This window comes from Elgaria multicarinata, chromosome 8, assembly GCF_023053635.1.
Source record: "Elgaria multicarinata webbii isolate HBS135686 ecotype San Diego chromosome 8, rElgMul1.1.pri, whole genome shotgun sequence".
NCBI classification, from domain to species: domain Eukaryota; kingdom Metazoa; phylum Chordata; class Lepidosauria; order Squamata; family Anguidae; genus Elgaria; species Elgaria multicarinata.
In genome coordinates this window covers 6,518,186-6,537,110 of record NC_086178.1, presented here as the reverse complement: position 1 = coordinate 6,537,110, position 18,925 = coordinate 6,518,186, and the positions used below count along the sequence as shown (strand labels likewise).

Below are 18,925 nucleotides of genomic sequence, written 5' to 3'. Positions count from 1 at the left end.
CCAACGGGCCAGCGGTATTCTGCTTCCAGCAGAGGCCTGCCAGATGTTTTTGGGGAGCCCCCAAGCAAGGGGGGTGGGGAAGGAAGGCCACTGCCCTCCCTCATGACGTCACCTCCGGGGTACAACCTTGTCACCAAGAGACTCAGTTTAGCTGCCGAGAACCAGTGACAGAACCCATTTCTCATACATTCGATGAAGAGGCAGATGGACAGCCCTCTGTCAGGGATGCTTTTAGGTAGATTCCTGCACTGAGCAGGGGGTTGGACTGGATGGCCTTAGAGGCCCCTTCCAACTCTACCATTCTATGATTCTGCGTTTGTCCAATCCCCTTTTAAAGCCATGCAAAGCAGTGCGTGTTATCTATACAAAACAGGCTACTAGAAACGATTTTCAGTTTCACCAGCCAAGATGATTATTAATAACGAACAGCTAGCAGCAGCAGCAGCAATATAAATGGCTTTGCAAAAAGCGGTCCCCAAAGAGCAGGAGGAGGACATGGATGTAGTAGAGCAGATCTCCCTGGAAAAGGTGACCCAAAAGGGTGGGCGCCACAAGAGAGGGGGGTGGAAAAGACCCTACCCCGTGTCCCAATCAATCTCACTTCGTGGAAGGAGGGAATGCAGTATACGGGAGCCCCTCCTGATCAGAGTTCACACATTTCACAGATCCCAAGTCACTTACATTGCCAACATACATAGTGCTGATACCAACATTCAAAGCCCTAAACGGTTTGGGGCCAGGTTATTTGAAGGAACACCTCCTCCCATATGTACCTGCCTGGACCTTCAGATCATCTACAGGGGCCCTTCTCCGTGAGCCCCTGCCAAAGGAAGTGAGGCAGGTGGTTACCAGGAGCAGGGCCTTCTCTGCTGTGGCACCCCAGCTGTGGAATGAGCTCCCCAGAGAGGTCCGCCTGGCGCCAAACTGTACTCCTTTCATCGCCAGCTGAAGACCTTTTTATTCTCTTCGTATTTTTATCCTGGTTGCGCTTTTTATACTGTATTTTGTATTTGTGTTTTTAGATCGTTAGCTGTTTTATTATGCTCTTTGTGGTTTTAATTTTTGTGAACCGCCGAGAGAGCTTCGGCTATTGGGTGGTAGAAAAATGTAATAAATAAATAAATAAATATAAAGAAATAAACATGAAGCGTGGGCACTTTACTAAGGCTAAGTGAGAGGCTTCTTGTACCAAGGAGGACCCGCAACAGTCCATCGTTCTCAGTATTTATTTATTAATTACATTTCTATACCACCCAAAAGCCGGAGCTCTCTGAGCGGTTCACAAAAATTAAAAACATTCAAAGTATAAAACAACAGTATAAAACCATAATATAAAATACAATATAAAAGCTCAACCAGATAAAAACAGCAGCAATGTAAACCGCTCTGGGTTGTAAACCGCCCAGAGAGCTTCGGCTGTGGGGCGGGATATAAATGTAATAAATAAATAAAATAAAAATATAAATAAAATGCAAAATTACGAATTTAAAACACCAAATGAAAATTTATTTATAGACTGTTAAAATGCTGGGAGAATAAAAAGGTCTCCACCTGGCGTCGAAAAGCATATAATGTAGGTGCCAAGCGAACCTCCTTAGGGAGCTCATTCCACAGCCGGGGTGCCACAGCAGAGAAGGCCCTCCTCCTGGTAGCCACCTGCCCCATTTCCTTTGGCAGGGGCTCGTGGAGAAGGACCCCTGAGGATGACCTTAGGGTCCGGGCAGGTACATACGGGAGGAGGCATTCCTTTAGATAGCCTGGCCCCAAGCCGTTTAGGGCTTTAAATGTTAATACCAGCACTTTGAATCGGGCCCAGACCTGGACTGGCAGCCAATGAAGCTGGAAAAGGACTGGCGTGATGTGGTCTCGTCGGCCAGTCCCTATTAGTGTGGCCATGTCAACCGTATCTCGTAGCGGTCCTTCACAGTTTCGGGCAGAAGCTTCTCCTTGCCTTGCACCCTCAGCTTGGGAGGGCCCACATACGCTCAAGGGGGCCTGTGCACGGGCCCCTCCGACTGATAAATAGTACACGTGACGGAGGAGTTAGGAACGAAAGGAAGAGCAGGCAAGGAGAGCGAAGCAGATGACAGCTGCCTCTCCCTTGGAAATTTCCTGCCTTCTCGCTAAACGTTAGGCCATCCGTCAGTGGGGGACAAATAATTAGCTGGCTAATGAGGAATAAACAGTTCGTATATTTTGGCAAGACACTTGCCCCCTCCTGCAAGCTCGCTTAGAGTCAAAATGAAGAATCACGTTGCTGGAGACAAGCTAGGCAGGCGTGTGCCCTCTTAGCACGAGGCATCAAACAGCTCTTAAACCATTACCTCCACCTTCTCCTCCTCCTCCTCCTCCTCCCTGGTTGACAGTAACAGCTGCATTAAGCCAAGGTCCTCATTCATCTTGGCCCACACCGTCAAAGCTCAACACAGGGCTACATCTAGGGGCTCTTAGAAGCATTAGCACGGTCGATCCGTACGTGAACTAATTCCATAAATCCAGGCAAATCTAAGTTAAAAGTGTTCCTGCCTGGACGCAGGCGAGGATTTCCCGTCAAGAGGTGGCTTTCCAGAACCGAGGGCAACCAGAACTCAGCCTTTGGGCGAGAGGCAATAAAAAGGGGTGTCCACCCCAAAACACGAAAGCTGCACAGATCAGAATCCAAGACGGTGAAGTGGTTAAGAGAGGTGGCAGGGGACTGAAAACAAACAAACAAGGATATAGAAAAGAGTCATAGAATCATAGAATAGCAGAGTTGGAAGGGGCCTACAAGGCCATCGAGTCCAACCCCCTGCTCAATGCAGGAATCCACCCTAAAGCATCCCTGACAGGTGATTGTCCAGTTGCCTCTTGAATGGCACAGAGCAGCCTTCCCCCAACCTGTTGTCCCCCCAGATGTGTTGGGACTATTCCCAGGATGCTGGGAGCTGTAGTCCAACACAACTGGAGGGCATCAGGTTGAGGAAGGATGGTATAGAGGGATATAGAACAGCATTCATTCATGGAGGAAAGGTCTACCTATCTCTATTAATTAGCCATGAATGGAATCTCTATATTCAGAGGTAAATGTTTTACTCTGTACAGCACCATGTACATTGATGGTGCTATATAAATAAATAAATAATAATAATAATAATAAAATATACCTCCGAGTACCAGGTGCTGAGAGGAGACAAGAGTGGGGGAGCGCTCTTGTCTTCAAGCCCTGTTTGTGGCCTTCCTCGAGGCAGATGCAGCTTCCTCATTCCTATTCACCTGGTATTTCGCTTCCCTGATCAATCAGTGCACCAATGTAAGGACATTAGTTGGTTCCACCTAGATCCATCCTCCGATTGGAATCCACCAGGAGAAGAGCCTTCAGCGTGGTGGCCCCCCTCCTGTGGAATTCCCTGCCTCTGGAGGTCAGGCAGGCCTCCTTGTACTCCTTTTGGCGCCTCCTGAAAACATCTTTATTCCAAGAAGCCTTTCTTTAACATGCAGCCTTGGATTTCTGTTTTTGCTTCTTTTAAATTTTGTTTTAACTGTTTTATTCTGTTTTTATTTTCATTTTACCTTGTACACCGCTCCGAAATTTTTCAATGGGGAGCGGTATATAAATATTCTAATAAATAATAAATAAATAATAAATTACCTCCCTACCTAGGGTGACCATATGGAAAGGAGGACAGGGCTCCTGTACCTTTAACAGTTGTATTGAAAGAGGAATTTCAGCAGGTGTCATTTGTAGGCATGCAGCACCTGGGGTAATTCCCTTTTCATCATAACAGTTAAAGCTGCAGGAGCCCTGCCATCTTTTGTATCTAGCAACTCTAGTGCAGCTCCTGCAGCTTTAACTGTTGTGATGAAGAGGGAATTTCACCAGGTGCTGCATGCCTACAAATGACATCTGCTGAAATTCCCTTTTCTATACAACTATTAAAGATACAGGATACCTGTCCTCCTTTTCATATGGTCACCCTACCCAAATATCTAAATATAGGGTGACCCTATGGAAAAGAGGACAGGCCTCCTGTATCTTTAACTGTATCTTTAGTTGTAGAGAAAAGGGAATTTCAGCAGGTGTCCTTTGTATGCAGGCAGCACCGAGGGAAATTCCCTCTTCATCACAACAGTGAAAGCTGCAGGAGCCCTGCCCTCTTTTGTATCTAGCCACTCTAGTGTAGAGGGAATGTTGTGATGAAGAGGGAATTTCAGCAGGTGCTGCATGCATACAAATGACACCTGCTGAAATTCCCTTTTCTATGCAACTGTTAAAGATACAGGAGCCCCAGTCCTCTTTTCCATACAGTCACCCTACCTCTACCCCCACCCCACCAGCCCTGCAACAAAGATAGCTGTGTTGGTCCCTGAGAGGCGGACGGGGGGGGGGGGTGGCTATCAAAACCCACTAGTTGGCCAATACCTTTATCAGGACTAACCAAAATTCAACAAAAATGTGCAAGCTTAGGAGTTCTACAGAACACTTTAGGTAGGTTGTTACAAAAAGCAGGGGATGGAGGGAGAAGCAGAAAAATCCCTAAATTTGGCCAGATCTGTTTCTCCCACCTCCATCCCGTTTTCTGTACTAACCCAACCTGATGAAGAGTTCTGGAGAAGTCGAAAGCTTGCACACCTTTGTAGAATTCTGGTTGATGTCAATGTAAGGCGTAGCGTTGGGCGACTTACACCAAGTGCTCTGAAAACGACCCCCAGACTTACCTTGCCTTCTGGAGTTAGCTTCCATATGACGGAGAAAGTGAGCCTGTCTGTCATGGGATTGAGACTGCACAGCTCCTCGCAGAGCAGTTTGGGAAGCATGGGAATCACCTGGCAGAGAAAGGATCACATGTGAAGACGCAGCTGCTTCCCCTGGGAAAGGCTCCCAGCCTCCCGTTGACTCCGAACCCAGCTCCCTTTCCGTGAGCGACCCACGGCCAAGAGGAAAGAAGGAAGGGCTCGCAGAAGTATATCGATGTACAATGCATTTTTAATTTAAGACACTGATGAGAAACCCAGGGGATGTTGTGAGGGCGCTAGCTTGGATCCCTTTATAAAAGGCACTGAATTCACGGAGGATAGAGGTGATCAGCCATGACAGCCCAGGACAGAACTTCTATTGTTAGATCAATGTTCTTTCACCCAAGGACGAGATCCAAACAGCCCTTAAGCACGACTCCACCATTCCAGCGACAGAGGGTTATTATTATTATTATTATTATTATTATCATCATCATCATCATCATCATCATCATCATCATCATCATCATCATTATTTCTTACCCGCCTCTCCACCCTGATCGAGGCGGGGAACAACAGCAAACACAAAATACATAAAACTGAATTAAGAACATAATATACATTGTTAAAACATCCTAAAAACATTCTAAAAATATCCTAAAATCCCCCTGGGTAGGTATTGTTTACAGAAGGCCAAAGGTATTGTTTACAGAACAGAGAGAATTGTTTAGCATAATTAGCTATGCCTCAGTGTTATGTTCTGATTGGTTAATGCTGCTACTGGGCCCTGCCCCTTGAAAGCTTTAATACTGTACCATATTCCCTATGTCTTTTGTCTGACTGCTCCCTTTTGAAGAGACCAGGCCTTGATTACTAATCAATAAAGCGCTTTTGAACCCTCTGTCGCTGGAATGGTGGAGTCGTGCTTAAGGGCTGTTTGGATTTCGTCCTTGGGTGAAAGAACCTTGATCTAACAATTATTATTATTATTATTTCTTACCCGCCTCTCCACCCTGATCGAGGCGGGGAACAACAGCAAATACAAAATACATAAAACTGAATTAAGAACATAATATACATTGTTAAAACATCCTAAAAACATCCTAAAATCCCCCTGGGTAGGCCTGCTGGAAGAGATCAGTCTTGATAGCTTTCTTGAATGCTAATAGACTGTCAAGTTGATGAGTCTCGTCTGGCAGGCCGTTCCACAGTCTGGGAGCAGCAGAAGAGAAGGTCCTCTGGGTAATACCCATCAGCCTAATTTTGGCTGTAGATTCAAATTTTGAAGTAGATTCTTCCCAGAGCGCTTGAGTGTGTGGGGCGGATTGTACAGGAGAAGGCGATCCCGCAGATAGCCTGGACCCAAACCAAGGTGATAACCAACACTTTATACTTTGCCCGGAAACTAATTGGCAGCCAGTGAAGAGATTTTAGGACTGGTCTGATACGATCACCCCTAGATGTTCCAGTGACCAACCTGGCTGCCATATTTTGAACTAGTTGAAGTTTTTGGACTAGGCATAAAGGTATTCAGAGTTAAGGGTGCTGAGGATAAACAAGGGAAGGAAGGAAAGGAACCTCTCGTGCAAGCACTGAGTCATTACTGACTCTTGGAGGGACGCCAGCTTTTGCTGACGTTTTCTTGGCAGGCCTTATAGCGGGGTGGTTTGCCATTGCCTTCCCCAGCCATTACTACCTTTCCACCAGCTAACTGGGTACTCCTTTTACCGACCTCGGGAGGATGGAAGACTGAGTCGACCCGAGCCGGCTGCCTGAAACCAGCTTCCGCTGGGATCGAACTCAGGCCATGGGGAGAGTTTCAGCTGCAGAAACTGCTGCTTTACCGCTCTGCGCCACACGAGGCTCTCAGGATAAACAAGGCAGGCCAAAATCTCCCCCCCACCCCCGGTCCAAGTCCTTCCAGTGATATCTTCTTGTTCTCGTCAGAGGCAAGAGCATGCTGAGCTAGGTGAATCTTGGACAGATTCAGCAAGACAGTTATGTTCATTAGCTGGAAGTTTCAGAATCTCCAAAGCCATTCAGCTCAACCAGCGTTAGCCATTCACTAGTGACTGATGGGAGACTCTGGAGGAAGCATTTAAAGCCAGGCTTAGTAAAGTAGAAAGCCCTCCTATAATCTGTCAGAATGGGAGTTTGCATTACATCAGCCTTCACCAACCAGGCACCCTGGACTACAACTCCCATAATTCCCAGCCAGCATGGTAGGGATGTTGGGGGGGGGGGCGTCCCCTCAATTTCAGCTCGGTCCCCTCAACTTCAGATCATTTTCCCTGCATCAAGTTGGGGAAGTTCAGGGATTTTAAATTTAAAAAATAAATAAATGAGTAAATAGCAGTTTACAGCAGCAATCTGTACAAACTACAGCCAATATTTGTGCATATCACATGAGTCACAGCCAAGATTTGGGTAAATTGCTACTTACACTTTAAACAAAAACCACTGAAAAAGTTCCTGGATTTCAGGAAGAAACCCATGGCTCGCCTTGCAAATACAAACTGAGTTAGCAGCACCACATCCCTATAGCATGGTCACGCTGGTTGTGAACTATGGGACTTGTAGTCCAATACAATTGCAAGGTGCCAGGTTGGCAAAGGCTGCACTATATCATACCCGCTAATCAGGAAGTGCCCTTTCAGGTCAACCCTACCTCTGTGAACACACAAAACCTAGAGCCCAGACGAGATAGGGGGAAACCCCGAGAACAGATTCTGCTGAAATTTCTTGTGTGCCCTTTTCGCTATAGACATCCACTGAGGATCCCACAGGTGTTTTCAAATATGGCCAGGCTGCTGTGTCCTCAAAGCATAATATATAATTTATTTATTTATTTATTTATTTATTTATTACATTTTTATACCGCCCAATAGCCGAAGCTCTCTGGGCGGTTCACAAAAATTAAAACCATAATAAAACAACCAACAGGTTAAACACACAAATACAAAATACAGTATAAAGAGCACAACCAGGATAAAAACCACACAGCAAAATTGATATAAGATTAAAATACAGAGTTAAAACAGTAAAGTTTAAATTTAAGTTAAAATTAAGTGTTAAAATACTGAGAGAATAAAAAGGTCTTCAGCTGGCGACGAAAGGAGTACAGTGTAGGCGCCAGGCGGACCTCTCTGGGGAGCTCATTCCACAACCGGGGTGCCACAGCGGAGAAAGCCCTCCTCCTAGTAGCCACCTGCCTCACTTCCTTTGGCAGGGGCTCACGGAGAAGGGCCCCTGTAGATGATCTTAAGGTCCGGGCAGGTACATATGGGAGGAGGCATTCCTTCAAATAACCTGGCCCCAAACTGTTTAGGGCTTTAAATGTCAATATAAAAGAAGCCCTAATCCCATAGAGCTGAAGTGGTGTGTGATCTAGAGGCAAGCAATTGCACAGATCACTTCCTCATCCAGGTGTGCGGCAACAACACCCATGAGCAACTGCTCACAGAGTCAACTCTTGGGTCTTGGAGGTGGTCTGAAGGCACATGAGGCAGCCCCCTTGAAGAAGCTAAGCAGGTCTGGGTCTGGTCAGTACTTGGTGGGGAGACCACCTGGGAATCCCATGTAGCCACCTTGAGTTCCACAATGGAAGGAAGGTGAGCTATAAACGTAATCAATCAATCAATATTTTCTGGACAACCATCTGTCAGGAATGCTTTAGGGTCACCATTCCTGCATTGAGCAGGGGGTTGGACTCGATGGCCTTAGAAGCCCCTTCCAACTCTAGTATTCTATGAATCTTCAGCCACTTCTTAAAATTGACAGGGAGGAGCTCTGAACATCCCCACCACAAAGCAAACAGTCCCTTGGACGTTGGAGAGAGACACAGGGGCCAAAGCAAATACACATGGAGAAGCCAAAGACCTCTTCAAAACACATTTCTGGGGTTTTAAACGTATCTGATTACTTAATGACAGTTTGCATCCAATTGTCTTGGCAATGCAGTCATGATCACACCTGTAGCAGCAGATGCTCTTGAAAATGGAACCAGGGCCATCCAACCCTAGCGCAACCAAAACGATTAACATTTGCTTCTTTGACATACTCAGTCATGTATTTATGTTACAGAATATGAATGAATGAAATCTTTATTTATTTTATTTTATTTATTTACAATATTTATATACCACTCACCATTCAAAATCTCGGAGCGGTATACAAGATAAAATAAAATAAAAACAGAATAAAACGCTTTAAAATAGATTTTAAAAGAAGCAAAACGTATAGAATCACAGAATAGCAGAGTTGGAAGGGGCCTACAAGGCCATTGAGTCCAACCCCCTGCTCAATGCAGGAATCCACCATAAGCATCCCTGACAGATGGTTGTCCAACTGCCTCTTGAATACCTCTAGTGTGGGAGAGCCCACAACCTCCCTAGGTAACTGATTCCATTGTCGTACTGCTCTAACAGTCAGGAAGTTTTTCCTGCTGTCCAGCCGGAATCTGGCTTCCTTTAACTTGAGCCCGTTATTCCGTGTCCTGCACTCTGGGAGGATCGAGAAGAGATCCTGGCCCTCCTCTGTGTGACAACTTTTTAAGTATCTGAAGAGTGCTCTCATGTCTCCCCTCAATCTTCTCTTCTCCAGGCTAAACATGCCCAGTTCTTTCAGTCTCTCTTCATAGGGCTTTGTTTCCAGACCCCTGATCATCCTCACCTCACCTCTTCAGGAAGAAGACTCCACCTGTTAACCACATTGTTCTCTACAGTTCTTTCTGAAGTACTGTTACTAAAGTTCTGACCATACTGAACTGATAGTTTTTAAATTGCATTTCTGTTATGATACCTCAATGGCCTTGTCAATTGGAAGGGAAAGGTAGGCAATTGCTCCGTGCCCTCTTCATTGGTACCAACTGATGCAAAGACTTTTTCCATCTGTTCGTGTCACCATTATCACTAATAACAATGAGCAAGTTAGGGTGACCCTATGAAAAGGAGGACTGGGCTCCTGTAGCTTTAACACTCGTACAGAAAAGGGAATTTCAGCAGGTGTCCTTTGTATGCATGCAGCACCTGGCGAAATTCCCTTTTCATCACAACAGTTAAAGCTGCAGGAGCCCTGCCCTCTTTTGTATCTGGTCACTCTAGTATAGCTCCTGCAGCTTTGACTTTGAATTGGCCTCAGACTGTAGGGTGACCCTATGGAAAGGAGAACTAGGCTCGTGTATCCTTTAACAGTTGTACTGAAAGGGGAATTTCAGCAGGTGTCCTTTGTAGGCATGCAGCACCTGGTGAAATCCCCTCTTCATCACAACAGTTAAAGCTGCAGGGCTCCTTAAATGAAGAGGGAATTTCACCAGGTGCTGCGTGCACACCAATGACACTTGCTGAAATTCCTTTTTCTGTACAAGTGTTAAAGACACAGGAGCCCTGTCCTCCTTTTCATAGGGTCAGCCTAAGCAAGTGCATTATTAAAAATGCACCCTCATTTTCTCCCCCCCCCCCGAGGTCCCGTATGAGCTTCAGAAAGCAAACACTTCCTATCTACATGCCGAGCCTTCACAGGAAAGCTCTTAAAATATTTAATCACGTTTGTGGCTTGGCCCCCGATCCCTGCTCATAAATCCACTCTAATTGCCTGGCAGAGTTTGGGACAGCGAGGCTGGCTATAGAGTCTCCCGACCGGGAAAAAAATCCCTTTCCAGGGCTGACTGAACTGGAAGGTCAGGAGGGCAAGCGCGGAATGATAAGCCGTTCCTCTCAACACAAAAAAGGCTGCCAGCTGTGTTATTCCAACGGGCGCAGGAGCCCGTTGACAATAGAAGCCGGCCCATAATTCACAGATCTCCTACGTGAGGCTGGCCATGCCTCAGCCTGGCAAGGGGGAGGCTATCCGGTTGAGGAGGGGCAGCGCCCTTGGAGGGAGGGCTGCATAAGAAGGGGCCCGCCACCAATCGGACCTCCTGCACTGGCTGCGAGATATCCCGATATCAGATAACGCCGCAGAGGCCGCACGGAGCAAACGCCAAGAGATTAACGAAACGGCCAGCCAAAGCCGAGAAAGAAACTCCCGCGAAACAAGAGTCCCCTGTTACAGAATAAGAAGAAGAGGGGAAGGGGGAATCCTTAGCCACCAGGACAGGGCACTGAGGACAGGGCACTCATTCTAGTCACACAGAAACCTGCTGAATGCTGAGATCATGGCTCGGTGGTGCTGCTACCTTCAAAGGTGAGGCAGGGGAAGACTAGGGCAAGGGCCTTCTTGGTGGTGGCATGCCATCTGCAGAAGGTGCTTACATGGTGCTGAATCTTGTCTTTTCAGTGCCAGGCAGACCTCGGCCTTAGAATCATAGAATAGCAGAGTTGGAAGGGGCCTACAAGGCCATCGAGTCCAACCCCCTGCTCAAGGCAGGAATCCGCCCTAAAGCATCCCTGACAGATGGTTGTCCAGCTGCCTCTTGAAGGCCTCTAGTGTGGGAGAGCCCACCACCAACCTAGGTAACTGATTCCATTGTCATACTCTTCTAACAGTCAGGAAGTTTTTCCTGATGTCCAGCCGGAATCTGGCTTCCTGTAACTTGAGCCCGTCATTCCGTGTCCTGCACTCTGGGAGAATTGAGAAGAGATCCTTGTAATGTGTTTAACACTGCTGCCATTTGTCAGCTGCTTCAGTCATTATTTTGTAAGCGCAATGTCTTGGGTTGGACTATTTTATTATTTATTTTATTTATTTATTGCATTTCTATACCGCCCAATAGCCAAAGCTCTCTGGGCGGTTTACAAAATTAAGACAATTCAAAACAAAACAACAGTATAAAACCCTAATATAAAATACAATATAAAAGCACAACCAAGATAAAAACAGCCAGCAATGCAAAAATACAAATTATTAATAAATTTAGTCTTTTATGGCTGCCAGTGACTTTCGTTTCTCCTGACCATTTGACAAACTTGGCAGTCCTGTATGACGTATAATAATCTGTACCAGCCAATAGTGTTAGAGTTATGCTTACAAAGGAGTTATAATTAAACCCAACTATTAAGGGCTCAGGATATTGATTCCTCAGCTCTGGTCTCACCCTTGGCTCTATAAATTGTAAGCTCTCCTGTAAGGTTTGTTTTAAACTGAAGAGCAGTATATGAAATATTTTAAATAAACACACCCTCTTACCCACCCACCCACCCACATATTTACTTAGCATCGAATTGGTGGCTGTAATGTGCCATTCACAATCTTACCCCTCTCCCGACAGTTCCCAAGGCTCTCTTTAGGTGGAGAATGCAACCTATGAACCAGTCCATGCACAGAGGAAGCTGTGTCAATCTAGCAGCTGTTCCTCTAACTGTTGAGGTTAAGAACCTAAGGAGAGCCATACTGGATCAGGCCAAAGCCTTATCTGCTCCAGCATTCTGTTTTCACAGTGGCCACCCAGATGCCCAAGAGAAGCCCACAAGCAGGGCAGATGAGTGCCTACTCCGAGGCAAGCTCGGAGGACGGTAACAAACGGGCCTTTTCTGTGGTGGCCCCCCAATTATGGAACGATCTCCCCGATGAGGCCCGCCTGGCGCCAACATTGTTATCTTTTCGGCGCCAGGTTAAGACTTTCCTTTTCTCCCAGGCGTTTAAGAGCATATGTTGAGTTTTAACTGACTGTAAAACGAACTTTGGCCTGGCTGTTTGAAAATTGTTTTAAAAGTTAGCTGTTTATGGTTTTAAATTTTGTATATTGATTTTTAGCGTTCAGTCTTTTTAATCTAATCTTTTTAATCTTTGTAAACCGCCCAGAGAGCTTTGGCTACGGGGCGGTATATACTGTAAATAATAATAATAATAACAACAACAACAACAACCACAGCCCCCTCCCAGTCACGTTCCCCAGCGACTGGTATATAGCGGCATCCTGCCTCTGATACTACTGGAGGTCATATATAGCCATCATGGCTAGTAGCATTTGATAGCCTTCCCGTCCATGAATTGGACTAATCCCCTTTTACCATCCTCGTTGGTGGCCACCACTACACCGGGTGGTAGCAAATTCCATACTTTAACTATTTGTTGTGTGAAGAAATGCTTCCTTTTACCTGCCTTTAAACTCCCAGAATTTTATCTGTCTTTAATCTCCCACAATTGAACTTCGTGGGATGACTCCAGGTTCTAGAATTACGACCAAGGGAGAAAAACCTCTCCCTAACCACTTTCTCCACCCCAATTTGGTACACCTAAAGCATGTGTTTGCTTATTTGTTGATTTTCTAAGCTAAACAGTTCTCAGCAGTGCCCCACCCACCCCCACCTGTGGTCTGCCACGCACCATCTTCACAGGCTTTTAAGAAGGCCTTTAAAACGTTTTATTTGACTACGGCCTTCTTATAAACGAACACTGTTTTGCTGCTATTGCCCTTGTAGTTTTTATTGTTAGTTTTTACAGTTCGCTTTTATTATTTTTAACTGATATTTTACTGTCTATGCTTTTATTACTTTTAACCATAGAATCATAGAATAGCAGAGTTGGAAGGGGCCTACAAGGCCATAGTGTCCAACCCCCTGCTCAATGCAGGAATCCACCCTAAAGCATCCCTGACAGAGGCTTGTCCAGCTGCCTCTTGAAGGCCTCCAGTGTGGGAGAGCCCACAACCTCCCTAGGTAACTGGTTCCATTGTCGTACTGCTCTAACAGTCAGGAAGTTTTTCCTGATGTCCAGCTGGAATCTGGCTTCCTTTAACTTGAGCCCGTTATTCCGTGTCCTGCACTCTGGGAGGATCGAGAAGAGATCCTGGCCCTCCTCTGTGTGACAACCTTTTAAGTATTTGAAGAGTGCTATCATGTCTCCCCTCCATCTTCTCTTCTCCAGGCTAAACAGGCCCAGTTCTTTCAGTCTCTCTTCATAGGGCTTTGTTTCCAGACCCCTGATCATCCTGGTTGCCCTCCTCTGAACCCGCTCCAGCTTGTCTGCGTCCTTCTTGAATTGTGGAGCCCAGAACTGGATGCAATACTCAAGATGAGGCCTAACCAGGGCCAAATAGAGAAGAACCAGTACCTCACGTGATTTGGAAGCTATACTTCTATTAATGCAGCCCCGAATAGCATTGGCCTTTCTTGCAGCCGTATCGCACTGTTGGCTCATATTCAGCTTGTGATCTACAACTTGCGATCTACAACAGCTTGCGATCTACAGCTTGCGATCAACAAGATGATCCAGCATGGCTTCTTAGGATCTTATGGTCCAAGCCTGCCTTGGATGGGGTTGCAGTACCCCTAAAAGATTGAGTTTCCAGCTTGGCTGTGCTCCTTGACCAGGCGCGCCTGTCAGATACGTCATTGACATCATTGGTGAGAGATACTGGATATGTCCGTTCAAGTCCCTCCTGATGAAACTGGACTTTGCCACAGTCATTCACACCCTAGCGACTTCCAGACTAAAGCTCCATACTGTGCTTTATGTGGGGCTGCCCTTGAAAAGTGCTTTACTTCTGTAAAATGCCACTATGAGTTTACTGACAGGGAATATTTGTTGAGAACACAGCATGCCTATTTTGTTTGATTTGCACTGGTTTTTGTCCAGGATAAGACCGATTCTGGCCTGCTTGCATTGGCTGCCTATACGCTTCTGGGCCCAATTCAAGGTGCTGGTTTTGACCTATAAAGCCTCACACAGCTTCAGACCACAATACCTGATGGAACGCCTCTCCTGACATGAACCTACCCTCTCACTGCGCTCCACATCTAAGGCCTCCTCCGACTGCCTACTCCGAGGGAAACTCAGAGGATGGCAACAAGGGAGAGAAAGGAGCCTGATCAGTGGTGATCAGAATGATCAGGGGTCTGGAAACAAAGTCCTATGAAGAGAGACTAAAACAACTGGGCATGTTTAGCCTGGAGAAGAGAAGATTGAGGGGAGACATGAGAGCACTCTTCAAATACTTAAAAGGTTGTCACACAGAGGAGGGCCAGGATCTCTTCTCGATCCTCCCAGAGTGCAGGACATGGAATAAGGGGCTCAAGTTACAGGAAGTCAGATTCCAGCTGGACATCGGGAAAAACATCCTGACTGTTAGAGCAGTATGACAATGGAACCAGTTACCTAGGGAGGTGGTGGGCTCTCCCACACTGGAGGCCTTCAAGAGGCAGCTGGACAACCATCTGTCAGGGATGCCTTAGGGTGGATCCCTGCATTGAGCTGGGGGTTGACCTTGATGGCCTTTTAGGCCCCTTCCAACTCTACTGTTCTATGATTCTATGAGCCTCCCTCCTCCCCTGATTTTGCCTTGAGCCATTCTCCTTCCAGCCCTTGGAGTGGTCCTGGGACATAATCGGGTCCATGAGAGGAGGCAGCTGGAGTTACACTATGTTCAGAGGTAGGCCAGGCAGGAAAGGTCCACCGTTGGTGGGAATCGCAGCGGGGAAGCCTGAAGTAAACCAGGGAGGCCAAAGCACAAAACGCTCTGCCTGGAAAACAAAAATCCAGTGTATCCGTGCAGTCCCACCGACAGCCGCATTTCCACCGCTCAACCTGGCAGCCTGCCCACTCCCACTCAGCTTGGGGCTCCTTCAGATGTCCGAGAAGAGGCCCTCCACCAGTGGCCTGCCGATAAGGTGGAGCCGGGCTAAGAGCTTGATGGCTTCCAGGGCTTTGTGCCCTCCGTTCAGGGGAGGGGCCCCGGAGGCTTAATCCCGGGGTGGCCTCGTCTACTGAAAGAGGCTCAAAGGAAACAGGCCATTTGTTTACGAGCCAAGAGTTTCTGCTCAAGCGTTCCCTGTCTTTCTGTATCAACACTTCCATGAATCCAGACTTCGATCACCTCTTTATTATTCAGCTTGACATTATCAAAATATCAACACCCCGACAACCTGCTGGTGTCAGAAGCGAACATCTCAAGGCCCTTGGACTCAACACGAAGACCAGCTTCCAGTTCCAATCTTTGATCTCCATTATAAAAAGAGGACCAGTAAAATATTATAGGGATTTATGGCTGACCTTCCCCACTCAAGCTACTTCACACCTAAAACAACACGCAGGGACGTGCCAGAAGGGAGAAAACTGTTTAGGTTTGCCTGCTTTGTAGAACCTGATACACTCATTTTGAAGACTTGCACTTTCTCAAAACAGTCCATTAGGCTTTTGCACAACTACCCCGTCTCTCCCAGACAGGCAGCTCGAGAGGATTCGTTATGCAGTGCTATTTGATTTCCTTGCGGGAAGGGTTTTCCCCCCACCCCAACTCCTCAATGTTCAACCACGGAGAAGTGAGAGCCGCAGCGCTACCGACGTCAAGCATAATTTTCCCTATGCTATCACATAGAATCATAGAATCATAGAATAGCAGAGTTGGAAGAGCCCTAAAAGGCCATCGAGTCCAACCCCCAGCTCAACGCAGGAATCCACCCTAAAGCATCCCTGACAGGTGGTTGTCCAGCTGCCTCTTGAAGGCCTCTAGTTCTTTCAAGAACTAAACATGCCTAGTTCTTGAAAGAACTGGGCATGTTTAGCCTGGAGAAGAGAAGATTGAGGGGAAACATGAGAGCACTCTTCAAATACTTCAAAGGTTGTCACACAGAGGAGGGCCAGGATCTCTTCTTGATCCTCCCAGAGTGCAGGACACGGAATAATGGGCTCAAGTTAAAGGAAGCCAGATTCCGGCTGGACATTAGGAAAAACTTCCTGACTGTTAGAAGAGTATGACAATGGAACCAGTTACCTAGGGAGATTGTGGGCTCTCCTACACTGGAGGCATTCAAGTGGCAGCTGGACAAGCCTCTGTCAGGGATGCTTTAGGGTGGATTCCTGCATTGAGCAGGGGGTTGGACTCGATGGCCTTGTAGGCCCCTTCCAACTCTGCTATTCTATGATTCTATGAAAAGGAGAAGTCGGCTCCTGTATCTTTAACAGTTGTATTGAAAAGGGAATTTCAGCAGGTGTCATTTGTATATATGGGGAAACTGGTGAAATTCCTTCCTCATCACACCAGTTAAAGCTGCAGGTGCCGTGCCCTCTTTTAAATCTGGTCACTCTAGTATAGCTCTTGCAGCTTTAACTGTGGTGATGAAGAGGGAATCTCACCAGGTTCTCCATAAGGACACCTGCTGAAATTCCCTTTTCAATACAACTGTTAAAGATACAGGAGTCCGGTCCTCCTTTTCATAGGGTCACCCTACCTGTATGCTGCTCATATTAGAGCAAAAACAACAAAAAGTGTTGTGCCACCTTAAAGACTAAGCCTTCCCCAACCTGGTGACCTCCAGATGTGTTGGACTACAACTCCCACTGGCCCCAGCCAGTATGGTGATGGGAATTATAGTCCAAAACATCTGGAGGGCAGCAGGTTTGGGAAGGTTGCACCTAATGCATTTGGGGCTTTGGAGTTTAGAAGGGGGGAAAGGACTACTAGGTGTGTGGGTAGTCTGTAAAACCATGAAGATTGCGTAGACAGTGAAGAAGGAAGCGTTTTCCTCTCTCACACATACGATGCCAGAGTTCAGGGTCATTCAGTGAAACTGATTGGCAGCGGGTTTCAGGACTGACTAAAGAAAGTACTACTACACATAGCGCGGACGGAGCATATGGACCTCATTATCACCAGAGGTGGTGATGGCCTCAAGCATCAACAGCTTTAAATAAGAATTAGGGGAAAAAATCACACACTACAGGCCAGGCCAGGGCTATTAACCAGGACAGCTAAATGGAGCTCCCCCATGCAAGCAGCAAGCAGCAGTGTACGCTATTATCTTTTTTTACCAGGGTGGGAGCAATGGAGTAAAAAAAGTTAGGAGCCGTCCATCTGGAAGCACCCCAGCGCTAAAATATCACTGCTCGCCTTCTGCATGCTACAAGCAGAATTGAAATCTACTTTCCACACTACCAGAGGACAACACATTTATTCTATCTGTAGCTCCCACTGTGTTCTGTCTACACCAGTAGCGCTACCCATCAGGCCGTTTAAGGGGCGCAGCTCGGCACACTCATTATACCCCTTGCAGTGGATACCATTTTTTTTTTCATCACCTGTTTATTCTTTTTCAACTGATCTTTTCAACTGTGCTAATAGACTTTTCCAGCTATATTTGTTGTTTTTATCTTTTTCATGCCATTCAACTAGTTCAAAATATGGCAGCCAGTTGGTCACGGGTACATCTAGGGGTGAGCGTATTACCCGAACATTAAAATCACTCCACTGGCTGCCAATTAGTTTCCGGGCAAAGTACAAAGGGTTGGTCATCACCTTTAAAGCCCTAAATGGTTTGGGTCCAGATTACCTGCGGGATCGCCTTCTCCCATATAGTCCGCCCCGCACACTCAGGTCCTCTGGGGTGAACTTACTTCAGTCAGCTAAAACTAGGCTGACATCAGTTTCCCAGAGGACCTTTTCTTCTGTCGCCCCCAGATTGTGGAATGGCCTGCCGGAGGAGATTCGTAAAATTAACTCTCTGTGTGATTTTAAGGCAGCTTTAAAGACTAGCCTTTTCTGGCAGGCCTATCCAGATCAATGTAAAATCATGAATTTTTAAGATGCATTGATTTCTGTTCTAATGTTGTTCCCCGCCTCGATCCAAAGGGAGAGGCAGGTAAGAAATAAATATTATTATTATTATTATTATTATTATTATTATTATTATTATTATTATTATTATTGGGGTATAGCTCCAGGTCACTATAACGCTAGTTTGAGAACATTATGGGTATCCACACTACTTAAAATACGGATGTGTATATATATATATGTATGTATGTATATATATATGATAAAAATGGTGCCCGCTGCAAATGTTATACTGGATGTCTGCCAAGTGATAATAGGTTCACCTGCCCTGCTCAATGGGTCACTTCCTACTGTGAAGGTTAAGTTACGCTTCCATTCTTATCAAACAACACCAGACTTTTTCCAATAAGAAAAAAAGATGGAAGCAACACTGAGAAAACATAGCAGGATTGTATAAGAACATGACAAAAGCCATGTAGTTCAAATACACTTACCAATAGACCTGTTGCATAAAATAACTCCTAGCCATTCCAAAACCACCTTACCAGGTGGGACAGGAGGACGTATATAAAAGCTACTAACCTGGCAAACAACTTGAGTTCAGTAGGCTTTTTACAGCCTTTTCAAAAGCAACAGAATAGTGGCTAAGATGATTCAAAAACCAATTCTTTGTACTTTATGCGTATGTAAATTTTAGTATACCACTGAAGAAGACCACATAGGGTCGAAACGCGTTTGGTTTTGGTTTTATTGTGGTTTTATTGCTTATGGCTCGTTTTTTTT

General features: G+C 46.1%; 1 protein-coding gene across 1 annotated transcript in view; it reads right to left on the bottom strand.

The window, feature by feature from the left end:
- DIS3L2 (DIS3 like 3'-5' exoribonuclease 2) overlaps positions 1-18,925 on the bottom strand; it is a 316,408-nt gene that overhangs the window by 92,134 nt on the left and 205,349 nt on the right. The window contains exon 13 of the mRNA XM_063131760.1: positions 4,696-4,803. Within this exon, the coding sequence (XP_062987830.1) occupies positions 4,696-4,803 (108 nt within the window). The remainder of the gene's footprint in view (positions 1-4,695; positions 4,804-18,925) is intronic.